General features: G+C 42.3%; 1 protein-coding gene and 1 long non-coding RNA gene across 3 annotated transcripts in view; one reads left to right on the forward strand and one right to left on the reverse strand.

Moving 5' to 3' along the window:
* Window positions 1-23428, reverse strand: part of LOC149972874 (uncharacterized) — a 390242-nt gene that overhangs the window by 342028 nt on the left and 24786 nt on the right. The window lies entirely within an intron of this gene.
* LOC110502157 (uncharacterized) overlaps window positions 2741-23428 on the forward strand; it is a 47531-nt gene continuing 26843 nt past the window's right edge. Inside the window, 3 exon segments of the mRNA XM_036959348.2 lie at window positions 2741-3705; window positions 5291-5478; window positions 20094-20194. Coding sequence (XP_036815243.2) covers window positions 3665-3705; window positions 5291-5478; window positions 20094-20194 — 330 coding nt within the window. The 5' untranslated portion in view covers window positions 2741-3664.

The following is a 23428-nucleotide window of genomic DNA, read 5'->3' on the forward strand; positions in this document are numbered from 1 at the left end:
TTTTATAATGAAGGGATAAGGGCTTCTGTGCTGTGGCAGAGACATAAGAAACAGAGATAGCCGGTTTTGATGAGATTTCCATGGCACTGCAGCCACAGGTTGGCACACAGCCAATGTCAATCATACCATACCAACCAGGGCTATCCGGCCCGGCCCGTAGGTACCACTCACATTACAGTCCCGGTGCAGGCTCTGACTATTAGTTACTACTCAGTCATTAATCACAGAGAGCGAGAGATATTGTTTCTTATCTATTTCACTTGCTTTGGCAATGTAAACATATGTTTCCCATGCCAATAAAGACCCTTAAATTGAAAAATGTAATTTAGAGAGAGTTTATTTAACTTTTGTTTAATATATACATCACTTGTATTGGTAATTTTAACACGTTTCCCATGCCAATAAAGCCATTCAATTGAAAAATGTAATTTAGAGAGAGTTTATTTCACTTTTGTTTAATATATACATCACTTGTATTGGTAATTTTAACACGTTTCCCATGCCAATAAAGCCATTCAATTGAATTTAGAGAGAGGGTATTGTTACAAAACAGACCCCCCCCCCCCCCCCCCCCACATACATGATCCTATATGTCTCTGTCTTCTTCACATAACACAGGATATAGGCAGTGGTGTAAAGTGCTTACGTAAAAATACTTTAAAGTACTACTTAAGTAGTTTTTTAAGGTATTTGAACTTAACTATTCACATTTTTGACAACTTTTACTTTTACTTCACTACATTCCTATAGAAAATATTATACTTTTTACCCTATACAATTTCCCTGACAACCAAAAATACTTGTTACATTTTGAATGCTTAGCAGGGCAGGAAAATTGTCAAATTCACTCACTTATCAAGAGAACATGTGCCTCTGGCCTAGCGGACTCACTAAAAACAAATGCATCCTTTGTAAGTCATGTCTGAGTGTTGGAGTGTACCCTGGGCTATCCATACATTTTAAAAACAAGAAAATGGTGCCGTCTGCTTTGCTTAACATAAGCAATTTTAAATTATTTATACTTTTACTTCTACTTTTGATACTTCAGCATATTTAAAGCCAAATACTTGTAGACTTTTACTCAAGCACTATTTTACTGGGTGACTTTCACTTTTACTTTAATAACTTTCTATTAAGGTACCTATACTTTTACTCAAGTATGACAATTGGGTACTTTTTCCACCACTGGATATAGGCCCTGCTCCCTCCCAGCATAGGATATAGGCCCTGCTCCCTCCCAGCATAGGATATAGAGCCCTGTGGGCTCAACTGTCACACGACTTCATGTATGCATTATCATAGTTGTATACATTTCCCTTTGTCTACTGTGTGAGAGCATTCACTTGAGCCATATGTTTTGTTTATATTGTGAGAGTCAACTGACTTTCAGCAGTAACAGTGTTTTAAAAGGGCCTATTCGGACACAGTTCCTGGCAAATTATTACAAACGTGTACAATAGAAAAATAGAATAGTAATCAGATGAATCATGAATATATGTAACGGTGTAAATAAACTGTTAAATTCCTGCATAAAACAGATATTATGCCACCTCCTGGTAGATTCATGTGTTTACATTGTCTAATACACTCAGTGATAAAGGTATGGGATTTTGGGTAATCCGCAGTAGATTTATGGAGAAATGCTGTGGGTGAGTTGAAAATGGAATGGTCCCAGGATAGAAATGTATAAAGTGGACATTACATCATAAAATCCACATTTTACATTGTGCATTATCAGCTTATGTTATTAGTAACTACCGTTGTTGGTTTAGCGTCTGGGTTTGCCGAATCTCAGTTTTTCATGTGGGTTTTATGTTAGCTAAAGTTCTCTCTTTGAAGTTGGTAACAGTTAGCTAACTGAAAAATGCATCTTCTTTAGAAGTGCTATTTATGTCCTGTCGAGTACTGATCATTCATCCATACTGTGTGTGTGTGTCCCGTCATTGCAGGTAATTTATGACAAATGTATAAAGTATATGTTTTTTAATCTCATGAGCACAAACCAGCGCATTAGCCTAGTTTAAATATGCGGTGCGTTGTAGATGTATTATATTTATTTGCCACAAGAGTGTGACATTGAGTAATTTTTCAGGTTAATTCGATATATTTTGAATACTAAAATGGGTGATAGTATATTCTGATGTTGTAAATATGAGATTACACATGGAAACAATTATATTTTTATTACTAGTAAATGATTCATTATTAGAAATTGTTAAATCAACTATACGATCACAATGACTTGATAGACATTTTTATAGTTTTTTTTGTTAGTATATTATACACCAGAATTATGGAAAATTGCTGTGGGAGTGCTATTTATATCCTGTCGACTACTGATCATTTATCCATACTGTGTGTGTCCCATGATTGCAGCCTTGTAAATAATATATATATATATATATATATATATATATATATATATATATGCAAAGAGGTAGGCCTATGTTTAGGTTTTGTCATGTATCAGCAGGTCTGTATCCATTTCCGTAGCCTATTCTAATTGTATTTGTCACATGCGCGGAATACAACGGGTGTAGTAGACTTTACAGTGAAACGCTTACTTACAATCCCCTTAACCAACAACGCTTAAAGAAGTTAAGAAAAATAGTTTTTTTAAGTAAAAAAATAAAATTAAAAATTAAAGTAACAAATAATTAAACAGCAGCAGTAAAATAACAATAGCATTATGTACAAGTAGGCAGAGAGTAGCTGCAGCGTTAAAGAGGGGTCCTGGTAGCCCTCCTAATCAAATGTAGGCTATAGAGCACAAACGTGTATGGCCGAAAAAAACTATTAAAAACTCATTTCAACACCAGGGTATGCTAAACCATTAATTTAGAACAGAATGGTTTCATTATTTAAAATTCTAACCTCTGACCCACATACAGCAGAGGACACAAGGCTCAACAGAAACCGCTCTCATTTCCACTCTGATTGGACGAAACGGGCCGCTCGGGAACTCGCAAACATTGCCGCGCTCCCATGTGTTTCCAGGAGATTTTCGGTTCCCCGTTGACCTCTGGTGCGCGTGCCCGCCCAAATCTGGACTCAAGCAGGGAGATGCGCGTGGCCGAATTTGACGAGATAATTGGGAAAAGAGGACGTTAAGCATAGGACTAATACAGTAGATACAATAATTGTCCAAACGTTTGTCACATTATTGTCAGGGTAAAATATGAAAAAATAGCCTGGGAAGAATTGGAAAGGTGCAAGCTACCATGGAAGGGGATTGCGGTTTGCAAAACGCACCGGCACTACACATCTAGACCACCATTCCGCTAGACGATGAGATTAATTACTTGGGTTTTATATTGGGTTGAAGCATTGTTTTGCAGACTAATTTAGCATCTCGATGGACTGTAAACAGTATTGCAAATTGTATGCATTTCAACGGATGATATTCTGAGTACGCAACAATGCCATTCATTTATATAAATTATATTTCTTAGCCCATCTCTGGATCTCCGCACAGCTGAAGGATAAAATAAACTAAAAGTGCGACTATTTGTTGTTTTTGTCGTTGTCCTCTCGCTAATGTGTTTACGTGTTTCATCTGATGGATTAGTTTAACTGTCGACTGTAGCCTATGTAGCTCGAAGGGAACTGTAGCCTTCACCAATATTTTTGGGGAGATTCATCGGACTTGCAAAAAAGCCATATCATGTATGCTGGACGTAAAAGGAGAAAACCAGTCCAGAGAGCGTAAGTACAGTTTATTTACATGAATTGAAAGGCCTTTTCGCAAACAGAAATAGCCAAATGTTCAAAGCCCTGCATCCCCACCAGCTCGCCCCTTTTATCGCTCAACCACTCATCTTATATTTGTGCAAATTTAAATAGCATATTTCACCTGAATTAAATTGATAATGTCGATGACACACGATAGGACACATATTCAGGTGGGACACCTCCAGTCGTCAGGGGCCTGATTGGTATCACACTTGCCCAAGCCAGGCTAATACACCTGACTTTCAAAAATCAACTAATCATGATATGCAGTTTAGTATGCAATTAGTTTAATCAGCTGTGTTTGCTAGGGATGGAGAAAAAGTGTGACACCACTCCGGCCCCGGAGGACTGAAGTTACCCATCTGTGGATGAACTAGTTCCTTCGCGCCCTGTTTGTAAAACAGTTTATTTGACTATAAGATTATTAATTTGTGAAATAATATAAATATATATATATATATATATATATATATATATATATATATATATATAGGCTACCTTAAATCAATAGTACAACTATTGTGTGATCGTGTTTTAAAAAATTATTTCGCAGTAAGTTGCGTGCGCTCCAAAGTTGCACTTGTCGTCAAAAATAGTTGCTGTGTTTGTTATTTCGTTATCACGTGAAGCCAGAATTTACTGTTAACGTCGTTTCATTATTTTTGTTCAATTTAAACCAACGTAAACATTTGCATTTTGAAATCATGTTTATACATCCAATTGGTTGATAATGCAATTCTACCACATAGCCGCAAATATGCTGCGCCATTTTAGGTTAGTCAACACGCCCTTTTATTGACTGTGTAACAGACATTTTTGAATTAAACAAATGGCTGGGACTGTGTCCAATGTTTGGTGGGTCGCAGGTGCATAAGGCCAACACTTTCTGATATTTGAGCGCAATCACCTTGCACTTGCTGAAAGGACACTGGACGGATGTAAAACCATTAAAATGTTCAAAACAAACGGCTTTGAAGTATTATTATGTAATAATTATAGTATTATTATTACATTTTCATTTTTAGCCTGTGTATTATTATTTTGAAATAAGCCTATTTTATAATTTTCTAATTCACTAGTGAAAATGTATCTAACATGTGTTTACATAAATATATCTTTGTTAAACCAACAGTATGTATGTTGTCAGTGGAGAATGTGTATGTTTATGACATAATGCCAGAAGTGCATTCAGTGCTCTGGGGCATTTATTGGCATGATTTGTTAACTCATGAGTGAATTGTTGAAGGAGTTCTATAAATTATGACTCAAAACATATTTACAATTTAAAATAAAATAAAAAAACATGGTGTTATTCTCATGACACAAATCAGGTTTTAAATTTAGCATTTATTTTTTGGCTGTTATAATCGTTTCAATTTTACTCTACTTGTTGAAGTATTTTATTAATGATTAATTTACCTATATTACAGGTATCATTACAAATTATACTTTTGTAGTAATAATGCCTATAATGAATGAGAACTATAATCAACCGAAGACCCTTGAGTTTTATGTAAAAATGTCAAGTTAAAAATAATGATTTCTTCTCTCCTTGCAGCGTAAAACCGCCACAATCAGAAGGGGCCAAGTCGAACCCCTCGAAGCGCCACCGGGACCGTCTGAATGGAGAGCTGGAGAGGCTGGCCAGCCTCCTCCCCTTCCCTGAGGAGGTCACCACCAGCCTGGACAAACTCTCCATCCTCCGCCTTAGTGTCAGCTACCTCCGGGCCAAGAACTTCTTCACCGGTAAGAAGTGGTCCACAAAGAACCCTATTATTGCTCTGGAACTATTGCTTGAATAGGGCCCTTAGTTTGAGGTCCTCAATAGAGTGCTTCCTGAAATGTTGTGCTTCCTGTGTAGACATAAGGTCCTTGTTTTGTAAACAGAGGTCCAATAATCCCTCACTGTGTACAGCACAAGGGTGTGTTAGCATAGCAGACGGCCAGTACAGTATGTAGCTGAAGCCTATCCTAAAAATATGCTCTACTTAAAGAGGAGCAGGGAGCTATCAAAGCAGTTAGCCTGATCCCCTTCTAGCATCCCTGTGCTGACTTGTCTGTACAGTTAGTAGATGGAACAGAGCAGTATGGTAGTTGCTATGCATAGTCATGGGAAGCACTGTGAGGAGCCACTGGGACTTTATAAGCCAAGCTTCCATCCCTAGAACTCTTATGAAGATGTCAAAACAGTAGAGAACCTACGTCTTTCATGGCCTGTGTTTCCTGACACCTTCAAAGTACATTTAATCAGCTGTGAAAGCCAGCCTCACTCAACCAGTCAGCTTCACTCAGCCAGCCTCACTCAACCAGCCAGCTTCACTCAACCAGCCAGCTTCACTCAACCAGCCAGCTTCACTCAGCCAGCCTCAGTCAGTCAGTCAGCCAGCCAGCCAGCCAGCCAACTTCACTCAGCCAGACAGCCTCAGTCAGCCAGCCCATTATTTCATCCTGGAGAAGAAGGGGCCTCAATTTTGTCATAGAGGCTGTGACTCTGCCTTCATTTGTAGTTAAGGATGGAAGAGAAAGCAAGGGCTCCGTTAAAAACAGAGGAGAGTGTGTTTGGGAACAAAATAATTGCGTGCAAAGAGGACGGATTTGTATTTTTTCTCTCCTATGTTGTGGGGAAAATACGTTATTTTAGGCAGTGCTCTTTAAAAGAGAATGCTGCAATGCGGCCGTTGGATACTCTCGAAGCATTAATAATTAAGAGAAACCCCAGAGTTTAAAGAATTTATGAAATGGAGGGAGGACAGTGTTTGTTTAAGACTGTGGCTTCTTGAAATGGCTGTTTGGGGTGCGCCGTACTAGATCCGGGGCCCGTGATACCAGTGTGTTGGGGGGAGATATTGCAAATGCGTGGCTTTTTTTGGTGTGAAGAGAGAGGACATGTACAAATACTCTGTGGGGAGGAATGGAGATGCTGGAAAGGGGTGGGGGGAGAATCCAGTCTTTAGTTCTATGGGACTATATTATTTTTATTATATATATATATATATATATATATATTACTTTGTTTTTACATTTTAACCTTGATAAATGTAGTAATTTCTTGGGTCGTCGAAGGGTTGATTCGTCTCTGAAATTGTGTGACTTTGCTTGATTTTGAAATCTCATGATTGGCACTATGAATATAACTGATTTTTGTGTTAACAAATCTCGTCACCCTGTCAAAATATATTGTTTATATTGTATTGCAGCGTCACAGGTCAAAGTGTCCTGCCAAGCCCTCGTGTCCTTGTTGTGTTACTGCATTAGCCTAGTTCCTTCCCTGACTGCACAAACAGTGAGTAATTAACAGGCCTCACGTTCAGGAAGTACATGATGAGACAGTGAGCCTTAACCTGCAGCCTCATCAACACCCCTATCAGCCCATCATGTATGCCTGCTTGCCTGTCTGACTGCCTGAGGGCGGGCCCATGGCCTCCGTCTCTGTGTCTCCCATCATCATTTGTTGTATGTAAACAGAGCTGCTGCTCAGTGCGCTGGGATTAGGCCCTGGTACAGTGTTGGACGGGTGATTTATGAAGAGGTGGCTCAGCTCTGCCTAACCGTCCAGGTCTCTGTCTCTATGGTGGCTAGTAGGCCATTTAGCCACCACCATCATTACCCAACCACTTGCTGTTAATTAGCTGAGTTTGCCTACCGAATGCTGTGTAGTGTTGGTTTAACAACCGGAGTGAACTAGCATTGTGCTCTGGTAGGGACACTATGTTCTGTATTTTTTAAGAATACTTCAGATGCCCTCTATTGTAATATGTCTCTTTATTTATCTGGGTGTGTTGTACCATAGGCCAGTGTTGTTGCTCTGTGTGGAATTACATGTCTTGTACAAGTTGAACAAAGCCTATCAGAGCCTGTTTAATCCGTCTGACAATATTATCCATCCCAGCTGCCTCCTCTCCTCCTCGTCTTCAGGCCTACAGGCATCCGTCCTCTGCCAACCTGAAGGAATGAGAGCAGGAGTGCCTAAAACCTAAAGCACAGTAAATACCAGATAATTGTACAGTATGCATAGGCATTTCTCCCCGATAGGCAAAGCCACATTAGACAGTATTTGGTTTGTTCCATGCTAATGCCTCAGACAAGGACATCACTCTATGTTCTGGTCCAAATGTCCTGGGTGCTTCAGGAGGAGATTCTATCCTGCACCATGCCCCCTGTACTTAGCCGGTTACATGTACAACAATTCACTCTCAGGATTATCAGTAACCCGGGAATGAGCACTATACAACCATCAGGATCTCATCACAGGGAATCATGGGAGGCTATAACATCCTGGTCTCTGATGGGAGGCAGCTGCCCACTGGGCACAGACATCAATTCAATGTCTATTCCACGTTGGTTCAACGTAATTTCATTGAAATTATGTGGAAACAACGTTGATTCAACCGTGTGTGTGTCCAGTGGGTAGGCTGTTCTGTGTCCAACAAGGCACCCTATTCCCTATGTAGTGCACTACTTTTGACCAGAGCCCTATGGGCCTTGTAGTGCACTATGTAGGGAATAGGGTGCCATTTGGCATGCTACCTGTGTGAGCTCTGTGACCCTGGGGTCCATGTGACACACCATGGCGGCCTCACGCGCAAATGTTGGGTGCGGGAACGTTGCAAAATAAATGTTGTTAAATTATTTCAGCCATTCGCTCGTCTGCGTCAACGAGCGTCTGCGTAGCCAGGCGCTAAAATATAACTGGGTTCTGTTTGAGCCGTTCTGCAAGTCCTCTATTGGATATCAGGAAGATACAGACCCACGTGGATACTTGAAAGACCAACGAGGTGAGAATAATTAAAGATAACTAACTAGGTTTCTCTTTTTATCTGTGGATTAATCGTCGGAGTAGATCAACACAACATTTTGTATGACTCTGGGTCAACATTCTACAAAGAACCAGATAAAAAAAGGACCATATGAATGTCAAGTAGAAGAACAACCCAATGTTCATCTCCTAGCAACAGCAAGCTAGCTAAATGTGTGTTTCGACCTGCTCCCAAATTAGTATAGTTGTTTCACAGTTGGTTTTGATAGTTTAACCTGCGTGTGATGATCGCGTCTGGTGGGGACAGACAAAATCAACGTGCGTGACCAGTGTAGTCGGTATGTTCGGTAATCAGGATTTTGTTTGAATGTTAGTGTCCACAGAATGTGTTTCTGTGTAATGTGTCATGCACTTCTGTTGATGGCATTGTCTTGTGCTAGATATTTACTGCAGCGTAATGTAACGCTCAATGAGTGAATGGGTGTGGAGTCAGGCGCAGAGAGCAAAGGATGCGGGAAAAAACACGCTTTAATGTCCAAAAAATCAAAGGAACAAAATAGTATTAACCCAACACAGGCGTAACTATAAAAACAAAATAGTACCCTTAGGTAAAATACCAGGACAGCGAGAAAACCCAACAAAACACTAACACCTCTCACAAATACAGAAGAACAAGCCCGCACAAACAGAAGCGGGCTAAACGAACTTAAATAACCCCACCCTAACGACCAAACAATGAACAGGTGAAACCAATTAGACAAAACCAAACGAACACAGAACAAAGGATCGGTGGCAGCTAGTAGACCGGCGACGCCGAGCGCCACCCGAACAAGAAGGGGAGCCACCTTCGGTGGTATTCGTGACACGTAAACGCTTCACTCTCATACTGTCATAGTTTTGCTGGTGGCTTTGGAACTTTTTTTTTCAGGGAGGTCAAATCTCTATTCGAGCTGGAAACTTCGCGTCTGTGTGTATTATTGTTGTGGATAATTCACCCTGGAGAATCAATTATATGCTTATTAGTCAGCTATTGTGCAATCTTTTCCCCCTGTGTGTGTGTGTGTGTGTGTGTGTGTGTGTGTGTGTGTGTGTGTGGTGTAAAGTACTTAAATACAATTAACTTTAAAGTACTACTTAAGATTTTTGGGTGTCTGTACTTTACTTCACTACATTCCTAAGGAAAATAATGTACTTTTTACTCTGACACCCAAAACTACTCGTACATTTTAATGCTTAGCAGGACAGGAAAATGGTCCATTTATCAAGAGAACATCCCTGGTCATCCCTACTGTCTCTGATCTGGCGGACTCACTCACTTCGTTTGTAAATGATGTTGGAATGTGCTCTTGGCTATCCATAAATTAATAAAACGAGAAAATAGTGCCGTCTGGTTTGCTTAATGTAAGGAATTTGAAATTATTTCTACTTTTGATACTTAAGTATATTTAAAACCAAATACTTTTAGACTTTTATTCTAGTATTATTTTACTGGGTGACTTTTACTTGAGTCATTTGCTATTAAAATCAACATTTTACAAAAAAATTACAATTGCATACTTTTCCCACATGTGTGGGGGAGGGAATCATTGTGACACACAGTAACATAAAAACACACTATGGCTTTCCACGGCTGCTGTAAGAATGCAGCGATAAGAAGTGTGTATCTGTTCTGAAAGAAGCCCTCTCAGAGCTCTGGCTCTGGTCTCTAATGTTGCCAGTGTTTCCTCTGTTAATGGGCCACTCCCTCTGTGATGGAGGTCCCCACACTAACAACCACAGACAAGCCAAGCTCCAGTTGTGTTTCCCTCTGGCTGGCAGGCAGTCAGATTATAAACATAGATGAGGACACAAATCCAATGCACTCATAATATTTTGTGCAATGTAAAAGTGTAAGCCCTTCATTTAGATGGTACAATAAGAAGGCTGAACTATATAGAAGGCTGATTAACTCTGTTGACATTACACAACCCCCCAGTGTATCAACCCCCAGCATTAGAAACCGCCCTCCACATTTTGTATGACACTATTTAACAACACAATGCCCTACATTTGCTTCCACCACAGTTTTGTTCATTCCATCATTCAATGTTTTTCTTTTTTTTTTTCTCTTCATTTTTACAAAGAGGTTTAGGGGCCCCCTGGGAGCGAGGAATGGCCCTTCCATTGTGAGTTATTCTGTTGTAAAGACGGAAGGGTGAAAGGTGCCACCTTTATCACCACGTTTCTCCTGTGAGGTGGAAAATGCCAATAACTAAGCTAATAAGAGCGCTCCTCGGATTCCTGGAAGAGCTGTCTTTACCAGCAACCAACCAGGAAGCATGAGCCCTCTTCCTTTTCTTCCTACCATTTGCTCTCTGTTGCGCAACTTCCTGGTCCATAGCTAGCTAATGACCCAGTCCCTTTTTAAATGGAGTCATGTGATTTTTACTGTGAAGCTTAGTAATATCAAATGTTATTGGTCACATACACGTGATTAGCAGATGTTATTGCAGGTGTAGCGAAATGCTTGTGATTCTAGCTCCGACAGTGCAGTAATATCTAACAAGTAATATCTAACAAATTACACAACATATACCCAATACACACAAATCTAATTAGGAATGAATTAAGACTATATACATATGGGCGAGCGATGTCAGAGCGGAACGGACTAAGATACAGTATATACATTTGAAATGAGTAATGCAAGATTTGTAAACCTTAAGTGACTAAGATACTGTAGAATAGTATTAAATACAGGATATTCATATGAGATGAGTAATGCCAGATATGTAAACATGATTAAAGTGACTAGTGTTCCATTCCTTAAAGTGGCCAGTGATTTCTAGTCTATGCCTATAGGCAGCAGCCTCTAATGTGCTAGTGATGGCTATTTAACAGTCTGATGGCCTTGAGATATAATCTGTTTTTCAGTCTCTCGGTCCCAGCTTTGATGCACCTGTACTGACCTCGCCTTCTGGATGATAGCGGGGTGAACAGGCAGTGGCTCGGGTGGTTGATGTCCTTGATGATCTTTTGGGCCTTCCTGTGACATCGGGTGCTGTAGGTGTCCTGGAGGGCGGGTAGTTTGCTCCCGGTAATGCGTTGGGCAGACCACACCACCCTCTGGAGAGCCTTATGTGCAGTGTAGTCATTTGACATCATGACCAACACTCATAAATCTAAAATGGAATGTGCAATTTACACATCTCAACAATTAGCTGTTTCTTATCAAAATCTGCTTAAAGAGACATGTGTGTTAGGTATGCAGGTTCAGGATAACCGATGCAATCCAATTACAATATCATAGGGATATGTATGGTTGCACTCTGACCTTTGGCCTATAATTGCTGTATATATAGATTTGAGATTAGAATGAATCATCTCTGTGAATTCTGAAATGGTTCTGTTTGCTTTGGAGGGTTGTTCGCCAGCTTGTTCAGACTAATACTGGATTAGCAAGTTACTTCTGCTCCATGCATCGCTTCTCAATCACTACTTTTAAAATCATTATCTCAACTTTCAACAATGAGAAAAGGGGGGGGGGGGGGGTTAGTAAGAATATCTTGAGGGTCTCTCTTGAACGGCCGCAATTCTTTTATTTTTTTCTTATTGAGGTCATTCCTATGTTCACCACAGCGAAAGGTTCTGATTGATGTCAAAGGCCTTACTCCTTAATATCCTCTCAGTTATATAAATAAAACTATTCGCCTCTGATTCAGCATAGTAGTGTGAAGGAAAGAGATGTCAAGTACTATTGAGTAGGATAGGTTTGAATCCTGGTCTGTTGCTTAGTGGATCGCGCCGGAAAATAATGCTTGAAAAATAAAGTCATGTGTTCAGTTCTCCCTCTTTTTGGAGCAAAAATACAGGAGTTTACATTCAGTATGTAGATAGGGGCGGCAGGGAGCCTAGTGCTTAGAGCGTTGGGCCAGTAACCAAAAGGTTGCTGGATCGAATCCCCGAGCCGACAAGGTAAAAATCTGTCGTTCTGCCCCTGAGCAAGGCAGTTAACCCACTTGTTCCCCGGGCGCCGAAGACTTGGATGCCGATTATGGCAGCCCCCCTCACCTCTCTGATTCAGAAGGGTTGGGATAAATGCGGAAGACACATTTCAGTTGAATGCATTCAGTTGTACAACTGACTAGGTATCCCCCTTTTCCCCTTCCCTAGATAGGTAAACCATGAGAAAACAATAAATGAATGGCTGAGAGGATATCAAATACATGTCCATGTAGGTGGCCCATTCTATCCAAAGACAAGCTTAGAGTGGCTTTAGTATAGAAATAGACACAGGCAGCAATACTAATGGACATGTAGAACTAGGAGGACGTTATGCGACTCTCCATGGATCAGGACAGAGATCCAGATCATAGCCATATCCTCCAATGGGATAGCCGTGTAGTATGCATTCTCGTTTAAAATAGTAGTTAGTAGAATTCTATGCTGCTGTATGTAAACAGTTGAAATGAGTTCAATATGGATTAGGTCAGCGCTTTTGCTTCACGTGTTGCTATAGGCTACATCTGTACTGAAATGTGTTTGATTTAAAATCAAATCAAAATGTTATTTGTCACATGCGCAGAATACAACAGGTGTAGTAGAGTTTACAGTGAAATGTTTACTTACAAGCCCTTTAACCTACAATGCAGTTTTAAGAAAATGGAGTTAAGAAAATATTTACTAAATAAACTAAAGTAAACATTGAAAATAAGTAACACAATAAAATAAAAAATGAGGCTATATACAGGGAGTACCAGTACCGAGTCAATGTGCGGGGGTACAGGTTAGTTGAGGTAATTTGTACATGTAGGTAGGGGTAAAGTGACTATGCATAGATAATAAACAGCAAATAGTAATGCAAATAGTCTGGGTAGCCATCTGATTTGTGGTTCAGCAGTCTTATGGCTTGGGTTGTAAACTGCCTGTTATTCAGGCCCAGAAGCTAGGATATACAAAAAACAACCTGACAATTGATTATAAACATCGTTTGATCTGTTTCTACGAACTTTACTGGTACTATTTGGATTTTTCCTCTGCCTGTTGTGACCGCCGTTGAGCCAATGGATTACTGAACAAAACGCGCCAACAAAACAGAGGTTTTTGGACATAAAGCGGGACTTTATTGAACAAAACAAACATTTATTTTGTAACATGGAGTCTTGTCAGTGCAACCATATGAAGATCATCAAAGGTAAGTGATTTATTTTATTGCTATTTCTGACTTTCGTGACTCATCTACTTGGCTGGAAAATGTTTATATGGTTTTGTGTGCTGGGCGCTGTCCTCAGATAATCGCATGGTTTGCTTTTGCCGTAAAGCCTTTTTGAAATCTGACACAGGGCCTGGAGTAACATGAAGTTAAGCTTTCTTTTGAAATATTACCCTTGTGATTTTATGAAAGTTAAATATTTATAATACTGTAATTTGAATTTGGCGCTCTAAAATTTCACCGGATGTTGTCGAGGTGTCCCACTAGCCTTTCCCAAACAGGTTTTAAGAATGCATTTTCTTTCCCACAAATTAACTTTTAAAATGCACACCTGTTAATTTCAATGCATTCTCATGAGAGAATGCCAAGAGTGTGCAAAGCTGTCATCAAAGCAAAGGGTGTTTTTTTTGAAGAATCTAAAATGTCAAATATATTTAGATTTGTTTAACACTTTTTTTTGCTTACTACCTGATTCCATATGTGTTATTTCATAGTTTTGATGTCTTCACTATTATTCTACAATTTAGAAAATAGTCAAAAATAAATTAAAAATAAACAAACTTTTGACTGGTACTGTATATCATGCATATCCCGTATATACGACTAATACAACGTCCCTATCATCCACTTGTAAATAGCTCATTAAAAATCGTCAAACATTTGCTAAATATTGTTGGTGTTTTGAAATGGGTTCCTACGGTTTTGCTGCAAGCAAGCCTGCCTCTCTGTCGGACAAATCCCAAACAACATAGCTGGATCAGGTCATGAGCTGTTCTCCCACAGAAAGTGTCAGTAAGCAATGTGATGCCTCCCTGCGGATGGCTTGGATCGCTCCCAATATGGCTTCTACCCATCAGTCCAGAGAGGGGATGGGGGAGGGGATGTTTGATGCCCATAGTTGGAGCTCGTCTCTCAGTCCCAGGTACCTCAGCAGTATAGAACCATATTTCTACCTCGCTGCTCTCACCACTACTTCAACCCACTTCCCACCCCCCACCCCCCTTCTCCTACCACACAAGTTAAGAGTCCATTGCCCTTTCACAAGCTGTCAGATTTTCAGGGTCACTGCTTATTTGTCAGGTTTGCTTCATCAAATTCTCAGCCTGCCTCAGCCTCACACATGAGGAGAGGGTGGCGATAGAAGGCCGGTTCTGTCTAGTATTGCTGTAGCCTATAGGCTTTAAAAATGAGAACTTCCCCAGAGACAGTTTTATAAAAGAAGGCTGCGGGGTTTGTGCAGTTTGGCTCAGCAGCAGTTTACCGTTCCAAAGGAGCATTTCTATTCAGTGGTAGTGTTGTAAGTGCTGCATCATTATCGCTAGTGCCTCCGAAGTACATTGGTGGAGCCATAAGTCTGACAGCCAATCAATAATTCATATTCTGATTTAAGCTTAAAATAATGTATTTTGACTTAACTGAAATGTTCCATTTATTCATAAGGCACGGAAATATCAAGTAGTAGTGGTTGTAATGTGTCCCTCTCAAAGAAAGCACAGACACTCATCTGGAGATCCTTCAATGGTTTTGGGTGGAAACGGTGGTAGGACGGGGCAGTGGCAGGACTGGGTAGTGGTAGGACGAGGCAGTGGCAGGACTGGGTAGTGGTAGGACGAGGCAGTGGCAGGACTGGGTAGTGGTAGGACTGGGTAGTGGCAGGACTGGGTAGTGGTAGGACGAGGCAGTGGCAGGACTGGGTAGTGATAGGACGAGGCAGTGGCAGGACTGGGTAGGGCTCTCCACGCTACCGCCAGTGCTCTTTGCATTACAGGTTAACTATTGGCTATTTTTTTTAAAACAAGTAATAATTTACTTGGGTAGTGGGTAGTGGTAGGACAAGGCAGTGGTAGGACTGGGTAGTGGTAGGACTGGGCAATGGCAGGACTGGGTAGTGGTAGGACAAGGCAGTGGTAGGACTGGGTAGTGGTAGGACTGGGCAGTGGTAGGACAAGGCAGTGGTAGGACTGGGTAGTGGTAGGACTGGGTAGTGGTAGGACTGGGTAGTGGTAGGACTGGGCAGTGGTAGGACTGGGTAGTGGTAGGACTGGGTAGTGGTAGGACGGGGCAGTGGTAGGACTGGGTAGTGGTAGGACTGGGTAGTGGTAGGACTGGGCAGTGGTAGGACTGGGTAGTGGTAGGACGGGGCAGTGGTAGGACTGGGCAGTGGTAGGACTGGGCAGTGGTAGGACTGGGCAGTGGCAGGACTGGGCAGTGGCAGGACTGGGCAGTGGCAGGACTGGGCAGTGGCAGGACGGGGCAGTGGTAGGACGGGGCAGTGGCAGGACGGGGCAGTGGCAGGACGGGGCAGTGGCAGGACGGGGCAGTGGTAGGACTGGGCAGTGGTAGGACTGGGTAGTGGTAGGACTGGGCAGTGGTAGGACTGGGCAGTCTGTGAAATATGAAGCATGTATTTTTATGTTTTTATTGCTTGTTTCCTTGTCTTATCAATAAATGGAACATTTCACTTATGTCTAAATACATTATTTCTCCATTATGCTCAGTTAAGTGTATTTGGCCAAGCTGAGCTGTTACATTCAGCTTCGGCTAAATTCATGCCCTCAGGTATTGCTGGAGCGCTATACAAATGTCAATCTATTGAGTTGATCTATAATTTCTGAGTTCATCAGTGACAACAAATCCCAGGCAACACCAGTAGGGCTTCAGTAATCAGTTTGGAGGCGTACCTTTTTCCTCATGGATGCGTTGGATGGACCACGTGACGGACCAGTACCAGAAAGCGCAGTGACCTACTACAATGGGATCAATAACAACAAAGCTTACCCTAGCAGACTGGCTGGCAAAATATCGCTCAGGCCAAAGGACACGACACTGACCTGGGGTAATACCACTGGCCACATACTGAGACGCTCCATTACGCAATGGATGTCAACAGACCATGAAAGGCTACTATTGCTCAAGGTCTGAATATCAATGTATGGTTACGTATTATGGAAGGAGATGCTTTCTACTTTCTGCAAGCAAGTTTGTAGCGTTGATGTGACAGTGGACTTAGACTATTTGTCTTTAGGGTAAATGGATGCTCGTTTGAGTTGGTACAGTAACGCAACAAAATCTAGGGCGTGGCCATTGGCCAGAACTACTGAGACGAGATATACTGTAGCTGACATATTTTAAACTCACAAATACTCACAGTCCCGATAATATGTCTGATATGATATGTCAAACCCCTGATAGAGAGATTGGTCTGGGAATTAGGTCAGGGTGTCCACTCAACGCCCTCCACCCAAGCCCCGTGTGATGGGGACAAGCCCCATCAGGTGTCTGGCCTTAGCATAGCGTCCAATCCTCTCCTACTCTGCTCTCTGCTGACCCCTCAGACAACAAAAGACCTGACCTGACCCCGTTTACCCAGTCATGTCAAGACATCGCCTTAGCGGTCAGAGGTTGTTGCAGGTCACAGTACGGGTCGTCGTAAAGGTCCTATTCCCATGACATCATCAGTATTCCAGACGTTTCTTTCATTCTCCCATTTCTTCTCTGTTCGTTGGGTTCTTTTAAATTCTGCCGTTATTTATTCTCTGTTTGTTGGGTTCGGTCATTAAATCAATGAGACACTGACTCAATGGATTGATTGAGTAGACAGCTCTCTGAAGCTGAAACATCATGGTTTTTGCTTGGAAATAACACAGTTCTGTGTCTCTTCTGTAGAAATGTGTAGAACATGGCATGGCCCATTGAATATAAGACTAGTAAGTATAGGGTTATAGCTTAACAGTAAACCTTATGAGGTTATCAGACCAGAAGTCAGGCCAACTTCTAAGTCCCCCCACTTTGTCCTGACCTGTTCATCTATAGCTGTCCTGACCTGTTCATCTATAGCTGTCCTGACCTGTTCATCTATAGCCGTCCTGACCTTGTTACGGTGCGTGAATGAGGACCCAAAAGCGAATTAACTTAAACAGAGCTTCTTTAATTACCAAACATAGGTAGGCTCAGACGGACCGGCAGATTCCGACAGGACAAGACAAGGTTACAGCAAACATGACGACAGTCTGGTTCAGGCATGAAACACAACAAACAAGAATCCGACAAGGACAGGAACAAAAACAGAGAGAGATATAGGGGACTAATCAGAGGGAAAAGGGGAACAGGTGGGAGAAGGGGTGACGAGGTAGTCAAGAGGAGACAAGGAACAGCTGGGGGAAAGCGGGGGAGAAAAGGTAACCTAACAACGACCAGCAGAGGGAGACAGGGTGAAGGGAAAGGACAGAGACAAGACACAACATGACAATACATGACAGACCTGTTCATCTATAGCCGTCCTGACCTGTTCATCTATAGCTGTCCTGGCCTGTTCAACTATAGTTGTCCTGACCTGTTCACCTGTAGCTGTCCTGACCTGTTCATCTGTAGCTGTCCTGACCTGTTCATCTATAGCTGTCCTGCCCTGTTCATCTGTAGCTGTCCTGACCTGTTCATCTGTAGCTGTCCTGACCTGTTCATCTATAACTGTCCTGACCTGTTCATCTATAGCTGTCATGACCTGTTCAACTGTAGCTGTACTTTAAATGAAAAGGAAACACCTCATAATAATTGTTCCGATGCAATTATGTATTTTCCACCGTTTCGACAGCAAGTTGTCTTCATCAGGGTTTGAATACACTGCACTATAGGTTTTGATAGGTGTTCATAATCATGGCCGGCTATGGCCTGATATCATTGGTCAATATACAGATAATATAGAGAAAAAAATGCACAAATGGATATACAATGATCACAGATGGCCTACAATTTCATCATAAATAGCCTAGTATACACATTGATTTAGAAAAGATAGCAGAAATGGTTTCAGATTAAACTCAACATTCAGACTATAGGAAGCGAAGGTCTTTAAATTAAACATCCATGCGGTCTCTTGTTTTAACAATAAATTGTCAAGGTCAACCCTGTCCTAGGGAGGGGGACGTGTTCGATGCCAATATAGCGAAGGGGCGAAATAAGGTGGATCGCTTCTAAAAAAGTGGGCAGCATCTGGGTATGTCAAGTTTTTACACCTAAAGGTTCTACGGTGCTCAGCGATTCTGACTTTTAGTTTTAACTTACTGTAGCCGCAACCACACACCCAGCAGTCTTCAATGTACTCAGTGTCTCAGCTTTCTGCATAAGCTCTCTGCATGGTTCTTCAGTTTAATGTGACCGTGGAGTTGAGACAAGTGTTTGGCGAGCTATTGCAATGGATCATATTGTGCTTAATGCTTGTTCTGCCCCTCCAGATCGGTTCTGGAACCACTAAGCTGCTGGAGCCAATGAGGATAGATGAACTGAGAGAGAGTGTGGGTGAGGGGAAGTGGCAAGGAGGAGCACAGGAGTGGGAAGAAGGGAGAGAGGGATTAGCTTGGCGAGCAGTGAAGTGCAAAGGAGTTGTCACCTCATTTCACTCTGATGCAGCGTTAATGCGAATCTGTCTCTCTCTGTATGTTGTTTCTCCTGCAATGCTGTTTTCTGTCTCTCAGTCTCTCTCTGTGTTTCTTTCTCTCTGTCTCTCGCTCGCTGTCTCTTGCTCTCTCGCTTGCTCCCGCTCGCTCGCTCTCTCTCTCTCTCGTGTGTGTTTTCTCTAAATTCTGCTACAGTATTCACAATAAATTAGGTGTCAGTGTGTGTTTGTTGAATATCATTGCGTGTTGAAGATGTTTCAATTTGAATTTAATTTCACTCCCCACTGTTGGACGACTTAGAATTTTCCAAAGACTTTTGTTGTGTGCTGCTACTGAAAGACTAGTTTTAGAACAGTTACAGATCAGTGATTGAATATGTTTGTAACACCACATAAAGGGAAAGGGGGATACCTAGTCATGCAACTGAATGCATTCAACTGAAATGAGCCTTGAGGTGAAAGACCACGTAGGGACATACCATGAGTCTTGAGGTGACAGACCACGTAGGGGCATACCATGAGTCTTGAGGTGACAGACCACGTAGGGGCATACCATGAGTCTTGAGGTGAAAGACCACAAAACATATGGGTGAAACATCACACTGTGAAGAATAGGCGATAAGCTCCATGCATCCTGTTATAGGAGGTCCCATCTCGCAGAACAGAGTCTGTTTAGAACGCTGAGCATGATGACCTCACATTCTTATTTTAAAACATGGACTTGCTGACGTGTTGGTTCCCAAGCCATTATGACGTAACCAGGTTAGGCAAAGATAAAAGGCCTGGATGTGGATCGGAATTTTTAAGATGCTATTTGATGAAACTTTAATGAGCTGCAATCCTGTCCTGCATACAGTGCACTGAACATAAAGCTTTCTGACATTCACAGCAGTGCTTTGTAAACATTATTACAAGACTAAAGCGTCTGTCTCTCTATCCCTCCCTCCCCTCTTGCCTCTCTCTCTCTCCCTCCCTCTTCTTTCCTCTTCTCTTTTTCTCTCTCTGTGTCTCTCTGTCTGCAGTTGCCCTGAAGAACTGTACTTGCAGCGGTGGCAGCGCTGACAACAGCAAAGCCACAGGATTGGAGGACAGTTGGCTGCCTGAAGGAGAACTGTTGCTGCAGGTCAGTGCTAAAAGGCATGTGGAATCTTCTAAAAGATAAAAACAACTGTCTTTGCTTTTGGTAATTAATTACAAGGTTTAATATCCAGTGATGAAGTGTTGGATATACCCCATAACTCACTGGGCTCACTTTGTCTTAAATCCAAAAATGTAACAGCTTGTTTGTATCTCCGGTTATAGATTCCCATAATACACCGTAATACTCCCATCACAATTTCTAGGGAGCTATTTTCATTTTGTTTCTCTGTATGTGTGATTGAGTGGAGAGTGATCTAGTTGGCTGCCAGATCTCTTTTGGATAAGCCAGAGTCATTGATTTTCCAGTCCAGTTCCCCTTGTTGTATGTGCAGCACAGTGGAATTCCAGAGCAGAACAGAGGAAACAGTTTGCCAGACATCCCTGCCCTATGAGCGAAGTTTTATTATTATGATAAACCTACATCTCTCCAATGTGTTAGTAATGAAGCTCATTACTAACACATGAAAGCTCATTCCGGGGAGGAGGAAATATTTTATTCAGATTGAGATAACAGCCACGGGACATTTTAAAAGACAGGGAGGCGGGACGAAAAGGCGAGGTTAGGGGAAGAAGCGGAGAAGGGGAGCGGTGAAGATTTCTCTCTCTGTGTTTCGACATCAGACACTTAGTAGTGAATTGTAGAGGAGCTGTGAGGTCATCCATTATTTACATCAGGAGAGGAGGGGGAAAATAGAGTTTTCACCTCTCACTGTCATTGTTGAAAATAGACTCAGACCACCTCTTATTCTCAAAGTAGTCCCACAGTAGCCTGACACCCTCCACCATGTGGGAAAGTAGCCTGACACCCTCCACCATGTGGGAAAGTAGCCTGACACCCTCCACCATGTGGGAAAGTAGCCTGACACCCTCCACCATGTGGGAAAGTAGCCTGACACCCTCCACCATGTGGGAAAGTAGCCTGACACCCTCCACCATGTGGGAAAGTAGCCTGACACCCTCCACCATGTGGGAAAGTAGCCTGACACCCTCCACCATGTGGGAAAGTAGCCTGACACCCTCCACCATGTGGGAAAGTAGCCTGACACCCTCCACCATGTGGGAAAGTAGCCTGACACCCTCCACCATGTGGGAAAGTAGCCTGACACCCTCCACCATGTGGGAAAGTAGCCTGACACCCTCCACCATGTGGGAAAGTAGCCTGACACCCTCCACCATGTGGGAAAGTAGCCTGACACCCTCCACCATGTGGGAAAGTAGCCTGACACCCTCCACCATGTGGGAAAGTAGTCTGACACCCTACACCATGTGGGAAAGTAGCCTGACACCCTCCACCACGTGGGAAAGTAGCCTGACACCCTCCACCACGTGGGAAAGTAGCCTGACACCCTCCACCATGTGGGAAAGTAGCCTGACACCCTCCACCACGTGGGAAAGTAGCCTGACACCCTCCACCACGTGGGAAAGTAGCCTGACACCCTCCACCACGTGGGAAAGTAGCCTGACACCCTCCACCACGTGGGAAAGTAGCCTGACACCCTCCACCACGTGGGAAAGTAGCCTGACACCCTCCACCATGTGGGAAAGTAACCTGACACCCTCCACCATGTGGGAAAGTAACCTGACACCCTCCACCATGTGGGAAAGTAGCCTGACACCCTCCACAGTGCGGGAAAGTAGCCTGACACCCTCCACCATGTGGGAAAGTAGCCTGACACCCTCCACCATGTGGGAAAGTAGCCTGACACCCTCCACAGTGCGGGAAAGTAGCCTGACACCCTCCACCATGTGTGAAAGTAGCCTGACACCCTCCACCATGTGGGAAAGTAGTTCTGCAGAATGCAGACAGATCCTGTAAATTTTGGTACTGTACCAGCATGCAAAAATGCAAAGCGATTGGGATTCTGGTCTCTTTTCTGTTCAACCAGAGAGTCTATAACCTAGTTTGCACACATTGTGGTTCTATGATTTCAAGAGTTCAACTGTGTTCATATGGGATCTGCCACTAGGGGCTTGTTACATTTATTTCACTTCAACAATGTGTAGTTGCTGATTGCCTGGTACATTAGGCCCTGGAAGTTGGCTATTTACTTACAAGATGGTGTACAAACCATCCAAGCTGACATGATAGTGTTTATGTTTCACTAGACTGCTTACACACAGAGAGGATGTGCTGTAGATAATTGGGGTGAATCAAGGATTATTAGTAAAAGAGCAACATGACATGCCTTAGTCATGGTTCAGCCCCTGGGAAGACTGGGGGTACTTTCTGTGGATGCACCCATTGCACTGTGTGTGCGTGTGTGTGTTAACAAATCATGTGATGGATGAACATGCTAATGTCTGTTTTGTTTGAGTAAGGTAGACATGGTTGTATGCCTGTTTGTGCATTTGTTTACAAAATGTTCCTGTGTACGAGGGAGTGGGAGTGTGTTTAGTGGGGTGGAAACATGGGACCAGCTGTTCCTGTTTGGGATAAAACAAATGAGTGACTAATCCATCTATCTTTTCTTCCTGACATTATTTGTTTATCTCTCCAGTTCAGAACAAACCCTTCTTGCATGTAGCACACTGACAACCCCTCATCCACTCCAGGGTGCAGAGTCCACCAATATCCCTGTTAGACACCTCACAACCACTACCGTCACATGTTGCTTCAGTAATCAAAACATTTCTCGTTAAGCTAAATTCAGTAAATATAAAACATATCTAAGTCTGTTTGAGATGCATGTTGGAACAGAACCCAGAGATATGAAAATACTCAGGAAGAACCAGACAAGGCACCAGGATAAAGGGACTAAGGGGGCAGTTGAAATCGGTTCTTGCATTGGAATTGTATTGAATTCTGCTTATTTCACAATGAACATAAAGTTCAAATGCCCAGACTCTGAGACCATTGGTTAAGTGTTTTTTAAGTGACAGGATAGTGCGAAATCTGTAGCAGCACAATGGACTGCGGCCTACACACCACACGCCGTTTTGGTAATGAATATAGGCTACAGGATAGATAGGGTAATTCACATATTACAAAGTGCCTATGTGAATACAGCCGTACACACAGCTGTCTTACCAAAATAATGCAAACTAAATGCTGAAAGTAATAGCCGAGTTATTCATGCATCGAAACAAACATACTGAGTAGCAGTTTGGCTTAGAATACTGACACAACTGTGATGCAAACGAATGAATGAGAACAGAATAAAGCAGCGGTACTAAGTAGTAGGCCTAGTAAATAACATATCAGATTTAAGACATGACA

This window comes from Oncorhynchus mykiss, chromosome 22 (assembly GCF_057628025.1).
Source record: "Oncorhynchus mykiss isolate SJ-2025 chromosome 22, ASM5762802v1, whole genome shotgun sequence".
NCBI lineage: Eukaryota > Metazoa > Chordata > Actinopteri > Salmoniformes > Salmonidae > Oncorhynchus > Oncorhynchus mykiss.